This window comes from Brachionichthys hirsutus, unplaced genomic scaffold (genome assembly GCF_040956055.1).
Source record: "Brachionichthys hirsutus isolate HB-005 unplaced genomic scaffold, CSIRO-AGI_Bhir_v1 contig_814, whole genome shotgun sequence".
In the NCBI taxonomy this organism is placed as follows: Eukaryota; Metazoa; Chordata; class Actinopteri; order Lophiiformes; family Brachionichthyidae; genus Brachionichthys; species Brachionichthys hirsutus.
In genome coordinates, this window is record NW_027180579.1 from 7,377 (window position 1) to 24,279 (window position 16,903).

A 16,903-nucleotide genomic window follows, 5' to 3' on the forward strand; every position below is an offset into this window, starting at 1 on the left:
GCTGCATGCATGAAGCAGGGATGCAGCATGCATGCAGCAGTGACACTGAATGCGTGAAGCGTGGACGCTGCATGCGTGAAGCTGGGACGCTGCATGCGTGAAGCATGGACGTTGCTTGTTATATTTAATAACAGCTGATATAACCAGGAAGTGACTTAACGATGTCATCGCACCAGCAGAGCGTGAACTCTGCGTGTTCAGCCTGGTTTTGTCGATGCTGCAGAGCGGTGGTTTGCTGATGCTTCTCATTTTATCTCGCTGTTTTTGTTTCACAAGCATCTTCAAAGCTTAAACTGGGTCCAGGATAAAACTCACAACCGCCATCAAAGGCGTCGACTCAGTGGAGGCTTGGAATCAGATCGTTCACTGACTGTCCGGCTTGCATTCATCCTGAAAATGGAATCAGGCAGACGGTAAACCGATGCGTGGACTTCATTGTGCTGCAGCATCGTGAGGCGCCTTTCATGCAGCAGAACCTAAATGTTGCAGCTTTCATGTTTTGGTCACTTTTTTGCTGTATGACTAACATCAGAAACAAACAGTGGGCACTTTCTAAACCAAGAGCAAAACTCGTAAAAACAGTTCAGCAAATTGAAATAAGTGTTTTCCTGCAAGTCAGGAAAGGTCTTTATTTCCTGGGGCGGCTGGCCGTCCTCCAGCAGAACGCACAGAGACTTTAGAAATGATTGAGCATCAAGTCATCAATATTTCAACGCAGTAAACATTTTGGCTTTTCAGAACGCACCTTCATGGAGGTTCAGCTCCTCTTCATCACCAACTCAAGCCGCCTCAGGGATCAGCTGTCGGAGCGCCATTCAGATCGTTCTGCACATCTGCAGCGAGAGACGGGCTTATTGTTGCAGGAGGCCTAATAATTACCTGGAGATGGGGATTTGACCCCCCCCCCCAGGAGGAAGAGAATCACTGACACTGCCTGGAAACAGCTCTTGAGACACACAAACAACCCAGCTCCTTCTAGTTAACTTGTTCTTCTGGAAGCTGTAAAACCGGGTCTGTCTCGGAACCGGACCGGCTCTGTTCTTCTATTCTCTTCTTGGGGGTTTCTTCAGAACTGTAACGCTGTCATTGTTACCGCCGCTTGTCTTTCTGTCTGTCTGTCTGTCAGCAGGATTACAGAAACAGTGTTGTGTGAGGATTTCATCATCCATAATCAATACCAGCCTCTACGATCCGTCTTCAGCTCCTGTCTCAGTTCCATTCCTGCCAGAATGCCGAGAAGATTCCACCTGGGAACGTCATCTGGTCTGGTCCGATTCGGGTCAAAAAGGGAATTAATTTACTTTATTCACCCGGTAGCTCTCAGTGCACCAATCACAGAACGGACACACTACCAACACACACACACACACACACACACGCTCCTTCACTAACAGGCTGAGCGGAATAGAGCAACAAATCAAAGGAAGTCTTTCAAAGGTCGCGTATCGACAGCTTCCCAGCAGGCTCAGAATTCCACTCGATAAACTCTCAGTCCAGAAGAGAAATCCATTCGGCTCCGGCTCTCAATCCATCACCCGGAGGCAAGGACACGAGCACGGGCAGGAGGGAAGGAGCCAAGGAGCCAAGGAGGCATGCAAATACAACCAGCATGGGGCAGGGGGGAAGGAGCCAAGGAGCCAAGGAGGCATGCAAATATAACCAGCAGGAGGGAAGGAGCCAAGGAGCCAAGGAGGCATGCAAATACAACCAGCATGGGGCAGGGGGGAAGGAGCCAAGGAGGCATGCAAATACAACCAGCATGGGGCAGGAGGGAAGGAGCCAAGGAGCCAAGGAGGCATGCAAATACAACCAGCATGGGGCAGGAGGGAAGGAGCCAAGGAGGCATGCAAATACAACGAGAGAGAACCTGAAGCTCATTGTTTCTGCTTCGGAACCTTCGTGAGGTCCACAGAACCAGTCGGACCCCCCCCCCCCCCCCCCCCCCCAGATTAATCATGGACTTGAGAAGCTCTGCGTTCCGTCCCAGCGGCGAGGAGTAAGTGTGCTCCTTGGTTACGAGAGCGTGGCCCTGTGGGACGCCGCCGCCTTCATGGTCCGTTTGAGCTGCCGCTCCGTCCGGGTCAGAAGGTCATCATCAGTGTCTCTCCTGTCTGTCTGTAATTCACTTGGCGCTCGTAGTTCCTGGAAGTGGATCAGGAAGACCGTGGAGGAGGACCGGTCCCATTAGCGATCAGAACCATCCGGCCCTGATTGGCTGCTCTTTGACATGTGACGGTGAATATGAACCCCATGCGGAATAACCGCTCCGCGTCTGGAAGGGCGGTTGGGAGCGCCGGGATGCGGATGTTTTTAACGCATCGTTGACGACTGTCGCTCCGCCGCTCCTCGCCGTTGCATCTTTCACGTTGTTTTAACACCTGCACCTCGTGTCGGCCAATCAGGTTTGTCCTCGTTCTCTAACGAGGACCTGATCTAACTCTGTCTCTCTGTTTCTCTCTCTCTCTCTGTCTTTCTCTCTCTCTCTCTCTCTCTGTGTCTCTGTCTCTGTCTCTGTCTCTCTCTCTCTCTCTGTTTCTCTGTCTCTGTCGCTCTCTCTGTCTTTCTCTCTCTCTCTCTCTCTCTGTTTCTCTGTCTGTCGCTCGCTCTGTTTCTCTCTCTCTGTTTCTCTGTCTCTGTCTCTGTCTTTCTCTCTCTCTCTCTCTCTCTGTGTCTCTGTCTCTGTCTCTGTCTCTCTCTCTCTCTCTCTGTTTCTCTGTCTCTGTCGCTCTCTCTGTTGCTCTCTCTCTGTCTTTCTCTCTCTCTCTCTCTCTCTGTTTCTCTGTCTGTCGCTCGCTCTGTTTCTCTCTCTCTGTTTCTCTGTCTCTGTCTCTGTCTCTGTCTCTCTCTCTCTCATTCCCAGGGGAAAGAAAGTCCAACTTGTCCCAAAATGATCATTTAAATATTCCACATTTGCTTTCTTCTAGTCTCATTTTGTTTCCGTGTAATGGGCGGAGCTGTCAGAAACCCGACCCGGATGATCCGGTGTCGGCGCCGCCGGCGAATGGGCGCCATGCAGAACCACGTCCCAGCCTGACAGACACTCATCCCGTCTGACACCGGCCTCCTCGGAGTGGAAGTGGAACCTGGATAAATGTCAGCGGTGTGAGAAGCGGGTCATTTCCTGTCCATCACCGTCCTAATGAGACACGGCCTGAATAATCGGAGAGGATTGGGCGGCGCTCGGCCCGCGGGGCTCCTGCTGCTGATAACCAGGAAGTAACATCTATCACCTAGCACCTGAGCCGGGCTCGTCCATCATCGTCATCATCCAGGTACATCCTTTGTCAGTTCCGGTTTGGCGTTCGGCTTCTAGGAACGACCTTTAAAAGACGATGACGAGGTCACGTATCGATTAGCAGATGTTCTTTCATTCTCCCATCAATACTTCTGTTCGTGATGCCACGCCTCCTTTTGTCACCAAAAACCGTCTGTGTTCATGGGCTGATCCCAACTGCCCCGGGGGCGCGTCTGGGGCAACAAGCAGCGAGACGTCAGCCCTGAAATCAGCTGATGTCTCATCAGCGTCCCGACCACAGCAGCCGCGCCGGGATGAAGGTCGTATAAAGAAAGGTCAAGTTTACTTTCAGCGACGAGCACATTGTCGAGGATTCCCAGGACTCACCTCGGGCATCGGAAGTCCCAGCCGTTTATAGACCTGCGGCCGTGATCTGGGATCAATAAAAGTATTCTGATTCTGAATTCTGGCTGGATCTACACCATCCACACGGTGATCTGGGTCAGCACTGAAAGGTTCTAGATTGTTCTGGTTGTCTTTATACACCACCAGGAGGAAGCAACGAACAGCAGCAACAGAATGGACACTCTTCATCGCTCACTCCTCTACCTCCTGATGAAGCGAGGCAGAGGAGGAGGAAGATTCTGGCACATGAGGCGTAACTGGAGTAGCGGCACCTCGAGGTTATGTTTGACAAACAACGTGTTTAATTATCCACCTGGAGGTGATGTGAGTGCGTCTCTCTAACGTGGGCGTGTTTGTGCTCGTCACCAACAAAATGCTGGCTGCTTTGAAGCACCACCTATTTGTGTTCTCAGCTGGAGGCGGGAAAATTCCACCTGGACTCGTTTCAACGCGGCAGAAAGACAATAAAGCGGATTTGTTGTCTTGTGTCGGAATGAATTCTCCGTCTGAAGAGACGGTTTAAAAGCCGTTTGACTGGAGGTCAATGTGGGGGACGAGAGCAGCGGCTGTACATCAAACCGGACTTTTAACGTGACCCGTCTCCAAACAGGAAGCAGAGGACAATCTGTCTCCATCACAGCAAAGAGCAGACGATGCTGGACAGGGAGCTGAAGACGCACCTGAGGTACGAGACACAAATCACACGGAAGCTGCTGTTGCCTGGACAACGGTTGGGACTCCCAAACAGGAAGTCTTTTATTCCACAGAACCGGAGCAGGCACTTTATGAGGAATTCTGTGGTATAATTTACACAACCTGCATGTACTCTGTGTACTTTTGTTGTGTTTTTGAAGAAGCAAAAGAAAAGACAGGGATGGAATGTTTTTGGTGCCAAACAGCAGAAAGAAACCGGAAAGAATCTTCTGCCTCAGTGACGAGACGCCAAAACACACCGGGATCTCCTCACCGCCGCCAAGCAGCTCTGTCTGTCTGTAAACTGCTGGATGGATCCTGATGAATAAACATCTGGAGACGGTCCTGGTCTGACTTGGATCCATTAAATTCTGAGAGCGATCCGGATTCCCGTCTGGATACAGAAACATCTGGATTTTACCATTTACTTATAATGGAGACTTTAAAAATATAATATCTTGTAAAATCTGCATTAAAATCACTCCCCAGAAATCAGAGTCATAAAGGGGTCCGATCTGAACCATCATGAAACACGTATTCTGGTTCTGATCCAGAATGAGGTCAGGAACAAATATTACATTTTAACATTAAACCATTTATGGATTAAGAATCAGTTAAAAACGAACATCAGCTCTGATTCACTTTGACTTTTCATGTTGGTGTTTAAAGATACAAGAACAATCTAGAACCTTCTGGTGCTGATCCAGATCACCATGTAAGGAGGGGAATGAGCTGCTTGGGGGAGAACCTGAGATGAACTTGAGGTTCTCCTTCATTCCGCCTGCAGGAAGCGTCGTTTCCACACAAGCAAAAGACAAGCTCAATGTGAAGTTTATCTCCACCTTAAATAAAGATCCGCTTTTAGCCCCTGAATAAATACCTAAACGCTCAGGGGGACTCGCAGCAAACGTTCTTTTAAGTGTTATTTGGTTTTCATGACACGTTTTATTCCTAAATCTTACACATTTATTTCCAGCTAAATATCTGTCGCCTACTTTAAAATGCAAGAACTCTGCACACTAAAAAATGCCTTTTGTCGTGCACTGAGCGCGTAACACTGGCAGTAAAAGTAGTGAATATTCCTGCTGGTTCAGCTTCCAAACAATAATTCCGGCTATCATTTGTGGTGATTCTGTTTTTAGTACCTTTTCCTCATTCTGTAGCCACTATGCAATGACAATAAAGGCTTTCTATTCTATTCTATTAAAATTTGCAGCCGGAGACGCAGTAAGTGAAGCACCTGAGTGCTTCCTCATCTCCGTGTTGTTTGCTGCTGCATGAAGTCAGATTATCGGAGTCTCTTCTCTGGAGCAGCAGCGACGGTCTAATGATGATTAGAGCGCTGAACTAAGCAGGAACGCTTGGGGCCAGGAAACAACCAGATCGTTGAAATGCTCAGCGGAGCTGAGAAAAGGCACATCAGAGAGGGTTTATCTCCAGCTGGGAGCCGTCTCACATTCATGTAGTTGTTTGATCCATTGTTAGCGCTAAATATTGATTAGGGCTTCTTTTAAATGGCAGCCTGGATCTCAGTCCAGTTGCAGTTTTGCTGTTTGTGTTTTTACCCTTCAGAAAAGTAAATTGGAAAAGAATATTAGGCCTGTTAGTTTATGAATCCCATTGGAGAAAGCGTCACATGACTATTTGTTAGAGAGCAGCAACACAGCCAGATTTAAAAGTACAGGTGGGATTACCGTATTTTCACGACCTTATGACGACCTTATGACGCACCTGGTGATCTCATTAACAGCCGATTTTTCTGTATTTTAAACATACAAAGGGCGCGTGGCTCAAAAGGCGCCGGCATGATAGGTGCGCAAAATAAAGCAGGAGCAAAACTGAGTTTGGTACTCACATCTTTAATCGTCATCAATCAAACAAGCATACTAGTGCGCGTTTTAAAAAATAGAGCCGGAGCAAAACAGAGTCATTAATCAAACCCATCAAAGTCCTCATCCTCTGTTTCTGTAGTGAACAGCTGCGCTAGATCTCCGTCAAACATGCCGGGCTCCCTTTCTTCATTACCAGTCACTTTCCGTGCGGCGGCGCCGCCGCCTCGGAAATGATGCGAACAACAATGCTAGCAGACAGTTAGCCGAAGCAGCTACAATCCAGTCAAACGGTGGCGCTGCGCTGCCTTCCACTCTGAGTTCTCCTTCTGTCTCCAGCGCTCCCACGCAGCTCGCAGTTTAACGTTGCGCGGTTGGAGTTCTTTGGTTAATCCACCGGGGATGATGATGATAAGATAGTTTGCTAGTTAGCCCGTTAGCGCGTTAGCTAGCTTCACTCCGGTTTAGACCGTATCGGTGAGATCGGCGCGCACGGCGTCACCGATCGCAGGAGCCGAGTTGCTGCAGGTCTTCTTCTTGCTTCCTCCTCTTCCTCCATTGATTCATTAATGCTGGATTCTCTCTCCGCTGCTCTATTCCCGTGTTCTGCTGCGGGACCGACAGCCTCGGCAGCCGCTTCGTCAGCACGCCACAATAGTTTACTATGGTGAAGCGCATCGGCACGTATCACTCCGCGAGGCGCCTGACTGAGTCCGCCTTACAACAACAAATAGGCCGCGCGGACCAATGGACGCGCGGCACATTTTGAAAAAAATCTAAGACTTTTAGGCGCGTCCTATGGGTGTGAAAATACGGTATTATTAATACTGACCGTTAAAAAAAGAAACACTATCATAATTATGTCCTTTTCATTTTTATCAATGGCTGTCGAGATTCTGGTATAAGGACAGGACTCAACATTAGAATATTCCATTTATCCTTGTCATACCTGCCGTCCACCAGGGGGCGGTGTCCCCTCCAACCTTAGTATCGTAGAAACAGCGAGTTTTTTTTAGTAGAACCCCCCCGCCGTGTGTTTTGCACTGACGTGTGGCCCCCGCTGATGCTGCGTGTTTTTTTCTTCCACAAAAGAAGTTCGTCTCTGTGATCTCCTCCTGCAGGGGCGGGGCTCAGGAGTCTCCTCACGCACGCCTCCCTCACAGATGACACATCATTTCAGGTCGATGTTCCTTCATGCAGCAAACACTGACTTGTTGTCGACGAGACTCCAGGTTGTGTTTTTGCGTAAGCACAATTGTTGTCGGGGAGGCTCAAAGAAGGGTTGTGACTTTCATCTCACACTGATGACGTTTAATCTGACTTTAATACCGTTTATTCTGACCCGGATTCCTGAAAATGTTGACAAAATGTCTTTTAATTCTTACTTTTGCTTGTGAGGACATTCCAGTTGTGTTGCTTTGTGCAAACATTCACCGTGCACGTCGTCCGTGGCTTCAGCTGTCTGAGTGACAAAATGGAGGAAGCAGGAAGATCATCAGACCTCAGATGCAGCAGGAGGCGTTCAAACGCTGCCAGCATGATTCTCTAACGGGGAAGCGATCCGGAGCGCTGCTCTACTGACATCCAGCGACCGCTGGTGGAACTGCAGTACAAGCAGGTGGAACTCCCGCGGGGGGGGGGGGGGGGGGGGGGGCAGCAGAGTGGAGGTGGCCGTCCTGCAGCTCTGTGCGTGGGTCTCTCTCCATGCACCCTTTCATCAGCACTGACGTCACCCACAGGTGATTAGCGCTGCTGTTTAATAGCAAACGGTCGAAGGTACCTGACAGATGCATCAGATGCTGATATCATCCCTGCTTTGACAGCGGCTTGGCCTGCAGATCAATATGGTCTGCAGCAAGATGACATTAAGTTAATTGATCAGTCCTTGGCTTTGATACGATGACGAAGGTGGATCCACCTGAGCTTCAATGTGATCCAATGAGTTATCATAAAGGAGACGCCTAAACCTAAACGTCACTCAACTATCACTTATATCAAATAGGTAGCGGCTGCTGCAGATGAATTAGCGTGTTTAGCATTCTGCACTGTGAACGCTGCAGGTATTGATCACCCTGCCGGATCAATAATGTAATTACTATATATCTAGTGCTCATGCAGCATCTAGTGATAGCCACGGTCCCTGAGATGCCCCGGCGGAGCATGGTGTGTGTAAACGCACATTATACACACTACCCTTCAAACGTTTGGGGTCACTCAGTTTCTCAATGAAGATGACCTCACTAATCTGAAATACTCTCGCTACGTTGCTAACGTGCTAAACGACTGTTCTAGCTGCAGATGTCTGGTTCTGGTAGAGGCCCTCTCCAGCAGCATCTGCAGGGTTCTGATGGTTCTGATGGTAGAACGTGTTTATCTCCAGTACAGTTAAACATTAGCATGTATTACAGTACAAGTACAGTCAAACATTAGCATGTATTACAGTACAAGTACAGTCACACAGCATGTATTACAGTACAAGTACAGTCACACAGCATGTATTACAGTACAAGTACAGTCAAACATTAGCATGTATTACAGTACAAGTACAATCACACAGCATGTATTACAGTACAAGTACAGTCAAACAGTAGCATGAATTACAGTACAGGTACAGTCACACAGCATGTATTACAGTACAAGTAGAGTCAAACAGTAGCATGTATTACAGTACAAGTACAGTCACACAGTAGCATGTATTACAGTACAAGTACAGTCAAACAGTAGCATGAATTACAGTACAAGTACAGTTAAACATTAGTATGTATTACAGTACAAGTACAGTCACACAGTAGCATGTATTACAGTACAAGTACAGTCAAACAGTAGCATGTATTATAGTACAAGTAGTCACACAGCATGTATTACAGTACAAGTAGAGTCAAACAGTAGCATGTATTACAGTACAAGTACAGTCACACAGTAGAATGTATTACAGTACAAGTACGGTCAAGCATCCTGTCTAAGAGGAGCATTTCTAAAAAGCATTTCTTGTTTCCGTTGAAAGTCCTTCGTACATAAATCAGCGACATTTAACAATACAAATAAAACAATACAAATAAAACTAATATTAAATTACTCCACAGATGCAAAATAACAATAAGTTAAAAAGACACTTAGTATGTACAACGTAGGTGGACAAAAGGGGGGGGGGGGGGGGGGGGGGTTGATCTGGAGAGAGTCGTGATGACTGTCTCCGTTTCTGTCCCCCTGAAAGGTGTATTTTTAGGGCCGTTTTGAAGGAGGCCAAAGAGGTGCATGTTTTGAGGGCAGGAGTCAAACAGTTCCACCCTTAGGGGGCAGTATTGTAAAAAGATGATTTACCCATGTTAGTCTTATAGGAGGGGGTAATCAGGTTGTTGTTTGAGCTCCCTCTAGTGTTGTGGCTGTGGGTGTCACTAAATCTGTGGAGGTGTTTATTCAGGTATGCAGGGATTGAGGGGACTGAGGGCAGAGCTGCATTGACTATTTTAAATGCCAATCCCATTTTGAGCTGTTTAACCCTGTCTTCTACCCTGAGCCATTTTAGGCTAGCAAAATGTCCAGGAAGAAGGTGGGTCATGGGCCCCAGATTGAGGAGTAGCCCAATCAGTTTGTTTTGGGAGGTTTGGAGCCTGGTTTTCAGGGACACTTTGATGTTTGAGTACCAGGAGGTGCTAGCATAGTCAAAGAGGGGCTGAACGAGGGCTCCAGCAAGCGTCCGGAGACAGAAGCAGACATTCTGCCCAAAAATCTTGCATGTTTTTATCTTTTCAGAAGTTTCCAGTTGTGGAATCTATTTCTTGTGCAGTGCCCACTTTGAGGTTTTGTGTGAACGCGTCACTCCTGACATTTGACCAGACCTGAAGCAAACCGGCAGCGCTGTTGCCTCACAGCAAGGAGGTCGCGGGTTTGACCCCAACTTGTGGCCTTTCTATGAGGTGTTTGCATGTTGCACGTGTCTGCGTGGGTTCTCTCCGGGTTCTCCGGCTCCCTCCCACCACCAAAAACAAATTGCCCGTAGCCGTAGGTGTGACTGTGTGTGTGGCTGATTGTCTGTCTTTGTGTGGCCCTGCGATGAACTGGCGGCTTGTCCAGGGTGTAGCCTGCCACTCGCCCACTGACTGCTAAGAGGCTCCAGCTTGGACAATGAATGAAACCATGTAGTGTTTAAATTAAATTACAAGTGCCCAGATAGTTTCCTTCCTCTGGACAGATGGTGGTTGTCCCAGAATACCAGAGACGCTCTTCATGTCCCCATCGCTGGTCCGACATCTGGATCATCACACTGTGATGAGGACTCATCAATAAATATTCCCACAAAGTATTAAAGAGCTCTTTTATTGCTACAAATGTTTTCTTTCATGTCTGACCCCTTCACCACTCCTGAACCCGTTTGTCAGAGACAAACTTTCCGTGGGGTTCTGTGGCGCCGGGCGGGAGCATCGCCAGGTACACGGGGGTAACGGCGCCCTCGTCAGGCGACTTGGGCGCCTTCGGGCCAGCCATGTCGGTGCGGACCCAACCGGGACAACAGGCGTTCAGCAGGATCTGGGAGGACATCGACCAATGAAAACGCAGCAGGGAGGAGCTACAGACGCTGGGAAATGAAAACGGCGAGGACAATATCAGATTGATTACCCCGTCAGTCGGTCTCTCCTCGGACAGACGGCGAGCCAGGATCATGGACAGCGTCTGAAACACACAGATGGACGATCAATGTCTCTGGGAAAGGAAACATGTTGTTCCTCTTTAAATCGACCAATCAAACGGTCTCACCGTTAGTCCAGTCTTTGAGACGCCGTACGCCGTCTCAGGCCAGCCGCCCCGCTTGTGCTCGCCCTTCTGGGTCTGATCAACGAACTGCTGCATCAGTCCCCCCAGCTCCTCCTCTGTGATGTCATCGCTACGGAAACGCTGCTGGAGGGCGGGGCTGCACTGGTTCAGAGTCCTGGACCCAACAAAGCTGGAGACGTTCACCACACGACCTGAAATACACAGGAGGACGCCGAGACGCCGCCGAATCAGCGCGTTAAATCCAGAGGGAGACGGGCGGAGCCTCCGGCCCAGGTGCGTGTCCTCACCTCCACGTCGGATGAGCGGCAGGAAGTGGGTCAGCATGTTCCTGGTGGAGAAGAAGTTGGTCTTGAGGGTCACCTGGGCCTGAACGCTGAACGGAGTGGTGTCCGCCCCTGGAGGGGAGGAGTCAGCAGCTTTACATGTTTGGGCGGCGAGGAGCCGTCACAGCAGCCGACGGATAGATGACGTAATCACACCTTTGAAGGCTATCCCAGCGTTATTGATCAGGACGTCCACTCCTCCATACGTCTCCTTGAAGAAAGCAGCAGCTGCAGTGACGCTGCTCGGGTCATCGATGTCCAGCTGGTGAAACTTGGCGTCCAATCCTTGCGAGGCCAGAGACGTCACGGCCTCCTGGCCACGCCCCCTGTAAACAGGTTAGCATTCACTCCTTAGTTGTAACGGGGGGACACGTATGGACAACCTGAACCGATGCAGCTGCAGGGACAGACTGTGTCCCGGTGTCCCCAGGTGTCCCCAGGTGAGCGACCTACTGGTCTCTGGCCGTGAGGAAAACGTCTCCTTCAAACTGCTGGCAGAGCGCTCTGACGACGGCCAGGCCGATGCCCTTGTTACTGCCTGTTACCACGGCAACCTTGCTCATGATGTCTGTTGGGAGAAACGAGCGAAGTCACCTGGACGGAGGTCAACGATTAGCCTCGTGACCTGATCGCCTGATCGCCTGAGCTCAGCTGCAGTAGGGAGAAAACGTGCTGAGTCATGGTAACGAGTTCAGGACGAGACCTTCTGATCTGACGTCACAGTATCGAGAAGCTGATTTACGCCCGAAGATAAAAACATGATTTAAATCATTAAAATCACGAACTTTGTCTCCGATCGATTGAAAACGGCTTTAAATGGTAAATTTAAGCATGCAAAATGACGACGTCATTCACGTCTCGAGCCTCCAGTCGAACCCGGTTTACACGGACCTGCTTCTCTCCGTCCTTCCGGGACCGGAATGGAACGACTCTTACCTGGAACCGGACTCGAGCAGGACCAACTGACGGAAGACCACAGACATAAACCGGTCGTTGCGTCACTGAGTCAGACGTCCACCTGCGGGCTCACGTTGATCACGTGACGGAAGGATCGCGCAGCTGTTGGATGTGACGTTGCGGTGGATCGAATGATCCTTTTGTCTTTTTACACTTTGAGTGACTTTAAGCTTTAATTAAGTTAAAGTTTATGCGGGACAAGGTGGACGCTCGTTAACGTGTTTAATGAGGTGCCCGGAAGTCCTGTCCGACATGTAGGTGCAAAGCATTGTGGGACTCGTAGTCCCACATACCGACGACCTGAGGAAGGTTCCGTTAGCAGGGCGTGTTGCCGTTTGATGAATGTGTCTGAGGAAAAGTTCAGTCTGGTCTGAGGTGAGCCAATTTTACTTGGATTAGCGTGCGTGGCTAAATACCACTCTGCTTACGGTTAGCATAAATGGCTAAATACCACTCTGCTTACGGTTAGCATAAATGGCTAAATACCACTCTGCTTACGGTTAGCATAAATGGCTAAATACCACTCTGTTTACGGTTAGCATAAGTGGCTAAATACCACTCTGCTTCCGGCTAGCATAAATGGCTAAATACCACTCTGCTTACGTTTAGCATAAATGGCTAAATGCCACTCTGCTTCCGGCAAGCGTAAATGGCCAAATACCACTCTGCTTCCGGCTAGCATAAATGGCTAAATACCACTCTGCTTACGGCTAGCATCAATGGCCAAATACCACTCTGCTTCCGGCTAGCATAAATGGCTAAATACCACTCTGCTTACGGCTAGCATCAATGGCTAAATACCACTCTGCTTACGGTTAGCATAAATGGCTAAATACCACTCTGCTTCCGGCTAGCATAAATGGCTAAATACCACTCTGCTTACGTTTAGCATAAATGGCTAAATGCCACTCTGCTTCCGGCAAGCATAAATGGCCAAATACCACTCTGCTTCCGGCTAGCATAAATGGCTAAATACCACTCTGCTTACGGCTAGCATCAATGGCTAAATACCACTCTGCTTCCGGCTAGCATAAATGGCTAAATACCACTCTGCTTACGGCTAGCATCAATGGCTAAATACCACTCTGCTTACGGCTAGCATAAATGGCTAAATACCACTCTGCTTACGGCTAGCATAAATGGCTAAATACCACTCTGCTTACGGTGATGATAATGATGAATATATTTATTAGATAGAATGTTAGAGTACAAGTACAGTCACACAGTAGCATGTATTACAGTACAAATAACGTCAAACATCCGGTCTAAGAGGAGCATTTCAAAAAAGCCCTTGCGGGCTTGTTTCCGTTGAAAGTCCTTCGTACATAAATCATCCACAATTAACAATACAAATGAAAATAAAACCAATATTAAATTACGCAATTGATGCAACGTAACATTAGAAAAACAAAAATAAAATGTTTTTACACCGCCAGTGCAAACTAACAATTAATCTAAAATAAATTACACCACTGATGCAAAATGACAATAAATAACTTACATAAATTACGGTAAGACAGTACTTTATACTGTTAGCATTAGCTTATGTGGCTAGAGGGAACGCTGCTTCCTGTTAACATCATCTTCTCTGGTCAGGTAACGTTAGCTTTGACTTTCCTGTTAGCTGTAAACAGAACAGACACTTTTCACACACCAGAAGAAGCTACACAAGCACAGTTAAAGCATAAAGACAATCAATTACGCCCACAGTCACAGGAAGGATTTCGTCAATATTGAGTAATTTAATATTGGTTTTATTTTTATTTTATTTGTATTGTTAAATGTCGATGATTTATGTACGGAGGACTTTCAACGGAAACAGGACCACAAGGGCTTTTTAGAAATGCTCCTCTTAGACAGGATGTTTGACTGTACTTGTACTGTAATACATACTACTGTTTGACTGTACTTGTACTCCAACATTCTATCTAATAAATATATTCATCATCATCATCAAATTAAATGTATATTGGATTATATTAGCCACCACATTTCAAATAAACAGTGAACTGCACACTAATTTACAAAAACACAGAAATGCAGGCATTCAGAGGGTGTAAAGAAAATGTTAGGCTGATTAACTCATGCTATTAAATATGCTTATGTAGTGATGTCATGCTGCGTGTACCTGAGTTATTGAGAGCATGCGCAGTAATAAACGGTCTGGGTACGTTTTCCTGACGAAAGACACACGGCGGTGTGCTGTACTTTTCTCCTGTGAATATGTACACGCAAAGACTAATCTACTGTGATAAAACAACAAAATTGCAATAACTGCATGAACCATCAAAGTGAAGTCTAACTGGGGGGGATCGTTGTTCTCCAGCGCCTCCGGGGTTAACTTCCAGACCACGCTGGGGACGAAGGCTGAAGCGCAGCAACACAAGATGGACGCCGGCCAGACGTGCTGAATCACTGAAGCTGCTTTATTTTACTTGCACTGTTAAACAAAACTCCGTTTCCTCCTATCGCTCGCATATATAAGCAGCTTCAGTGATTCAGCACGTCTGGCCGGCAATTTTGTTGTTTTATCACAGGATATTGGTTTATTTACATTTTAAAAACCAGAAGCCATTCATTTACAAATGTGATTGCACTTTAGTTCACATATTTAAATGTTCAGATATTAAGATGAGACAGTTTTTGCATGATTTGAATGAGGCAAAATAACATGCTTTTTCTCTCGAATATATTGTTATAATCATTTGTTTCAGATGTACTGTAATTATTTTAAAAATTGAATTTGGTCTTCAAAAAGTCTTTTCTCAAACTTGAGTCTTGAAAAAGAGGGGGTCGTATTATATCCGGGGTCGTGTTATATTCGGGCCAATACGGTATGCTGTTTGCATTGCTCGCAGATGGTTAATAATGTAAAGCAGTTTAAAAAGTCAACATTTCCAAGTGCTGCCATTCTAGAGGAGGAAGGGAATAAATGTTATTTATAATGTTAACGGGCCGGGATTCATTTATTTTAGGCACCATGACGTGTGTTTCTGTCAGGTGTCGGGTGTCGGGTATCACAGGTCCTGGTGGGGTCATGGCAGGTCGCAAGCATCGGGCTGGACGAGCTGCGAGTAAAGAGAAAAAAGAGTAAATCCCACTTCCCAGCCGGATCTCTAAAAAGGGTCTGATTGAGCAAGAACAACAACACCGGAATAGGAAATGGACGAGGGCCAGTCATGTGCAAAACAAGGTTGTTGGTCGCTGATAACCCAACAACCTGCTGGAGCAGAGGTCAGTCAGTCCACCCAGAGAGGAGCAGCCTCACCATGCCTCTCCTCCTCCTCCCCCTCCTCCTCTCCGTGCTGTCCTCCGTCCCGCTGCAGGATGCGGAGGCGTGGGGCGTCAGCGTCAAGTACGCGGTGAACTGCCCCGACAGGTGCACGGCGGAGCGCTGCGGCGGGACGCACGGCTGCACCTGGACGGTCCTGGACGACTGCGGGTGCTGCCGGGTCTGCGCAGCCGGCAGGGGGGAGCACTGCTACCGCACGGTGTCGGGCATGCACGGGGTGAAGTGCGGACCGGGATTATTCTGCGAGTTCTACAAGGATGAGGACGACTACGGAGACGAATACGGGATTTGCAAAGGTAACGTTCATGACGTAAGAGGTGCCGGGGGGCCGGGGTGCTGCATGTTCTGCAGGGTGCTGCACCAAAGCATGCATGCATGCGCTGAATCCAGGTAGGAGAGCTGGACCTTCTTCATGTCTGTCAGGTTTCTGGACCGTTGCATTTCCACGGCCCAGATTCTGGTGATGCTGACTGGACTGAGAGACCGTCCTCCAGTCGGTTCCACTAACCGTCCCCTAAATGTTGTCCTCATGCACAGACTGCCTGTATGGAACCTATGGGATTGAATGCCGCAAGACGTGCAACTGCAAAGGTGGGATCTGTGACAGAGAGACGGGCGCCTGTCTCACTCTCAGGTTCTTTGCCAAAATCGCCAGCAAACTGAAGAACGAGCCACAAGCAGGTAAAAAGTGTCATCAATCAGCAGATTTCATTATTAGTGCTCCCTGATGACCTGTCTGACCTGTGTTTCCAGCCGGGGAGGGGGGTTCCGGAGAGGTCGGCGCCATCCAGAGCTCGGACCAGGACACAGACGGGCCCCTGGCCCCGAAGCGGCTCCAGCCCCGCTGACCAGCCGAGACCGGCCTGCATGTATAGCATTAATTTATAAGTGAACTGAAAGATCTATTTTATTATGTTAAATGATGGAACACTTTTTTTACAGCATTCGGACGTTTCATTTGTCCTGTCCTCGTTTTATCTGCTTCTAGTTCAGTATTTCTGATGAGCTTCAGTCACAACAAAGAACCTTGTCTCTCGGATATTTCACAGTGATTTGTTGTCTTTCTATCATTTTATTTTTACTTTATATATGAAATAATATCCTGTACATAACACCAGCCACTGTAACAAATGCTCTTCAGATTAACACAGTTATCTCTGACCTGTCTCTGATTCATTTCCTGATCTACTCATAAATATAAGCCCTGATGAAGAGTGAAGTGATGTAGATGATGTCCATAAATACGAGTCCTTAGAGTTGTCATGCTGCTGGGGTTGGGTGTTTGTATTTTAGTATTTGAGGTGAATACTATCCACCTTGCAAACATTTAAATCAGTTTCTCCATGGACCTTATGCTGCACTGACACACCATAACATAATGAATTCATGACCCAGA

General features: G+C 47.9%; 2 protein-coding genes across 4 annotated transcripts; one reads left to right on the top strand and one right to left on the bottom strand.

Moving 5' to 3' along the window:
- Positions 1-10,468: 10,468 nt before the first annotated feature.
- Positions 10,469-12,256, bottom strand: LOC137916029 (carbonyl reductase [NADPH] 1-like). Of its 2 annotated transcripts, none has more exons than XM_068759149.1 (7): positions 12,195-12,256; positions 11,712-11,826; positions 11,415-11,584; positions 11,223-11,330; positions 10,918-11,126; positions 10,780-10,833; positions 10,469-10,689 (listed from the first exon to the last, which is right to left on the bottom strand). In XM_068759149.1, exons 2-7 carry the CDS (start codon positions 11,819-11,821, stop codon positions 10,516-10,518), a joined length of 825 nt encoding a protein of 274 aa, XP_068615250.1. In that variant the 5' UTR covers positions 11,822-11,826; positions 12,195-12,256; the 3' UTR covers positions 10,469-10,515. The 2 variants fall into 2 exon arrangements, with proteins under 2 accessions (XP_068615250.1, XP_068615251.1); XM_068759150.1 differs by lacking the exon at positions 12,195-12,256 and adding an exon at positions 12,150-12,189.
- Positions 12,257-12,507: 251 nt separating this feature from the next.
- LOC137916031 (endothelial cell-specific molecule 1-like) lies at positions 12,508-16,684 on the top strand. Of its 2 annotated transcripts, XM_068759154.1 has the most exons (4): positions 12,508-12,590; positions 15,542-15,803; positions 16,045-16,188; positions 16,261-16,684. In XM_068759154.1, exons 1-4 carry the CDS (start codon positions 12,558-12,560, stop codon positions 16,353-16,355), a joined length of 534 nt encoding a protein of 177 aa, XP_068615255.1. In that variant the 5' UTR covers positions 12,508-12,557; the 3' UTR covers positions 16,356-16,684. The 2 variants fall into 2 exon arrangements, with proteins under 2 accessions (XP_068615255.1, XP_068615254.1); XM_068759153.1 differs by lacking the exon at positions 12,508-12,590 and having other exon boundaries at positions 15,223-15,803.
- The last annotated feature ends 219 nt before the right edge of the window (positions 16,685-16,903 follow it).

Coding starts and splice junctions, on each gene's coding strand:
- LOC137916031 (XM_068759153.1), top strand. CDS start 15,395: ATGTGCAAAACAAGGTTGTTGGTCGCTGATAACCCAACAACCTGCTGG. Junction 15,804..16,044: donor CGAATACGGGATTTGCAAAG/GTAACGTTCATG, acceptor CCTCATGCACAG/ACTGCCTGTATGGAACCTAT. Junction 16,189..16,260: donor GAAGAACGAGCCACAAGCAG/GTAAAAAGTGTC, acceptor CTGTGTTTCCAG/CCGGGGAGGGGGGTTCCGGA.
- LOC137916029 (XM_068759149.1), bottom strand. CDS start 11,821: ATGAGCAAGGTTGCCGTGGTAACAGGCAGTAACAAGGGCATCGGCCTG. Junction 11,331..11,414: donor CGCTGGGATAGCCTTCAAAG/GTGTGATTACGT, acceptor CCTCCCCTCCAG/GGGCGGACACCACTCCGTTC. Junction 10,834..10,917: donor TCTCAAAGACTGGACTAACG/GTGAGACCGTTT, acceptor TGTGTGTTTCAG/ACGCTGTCCATGATCCTGGC.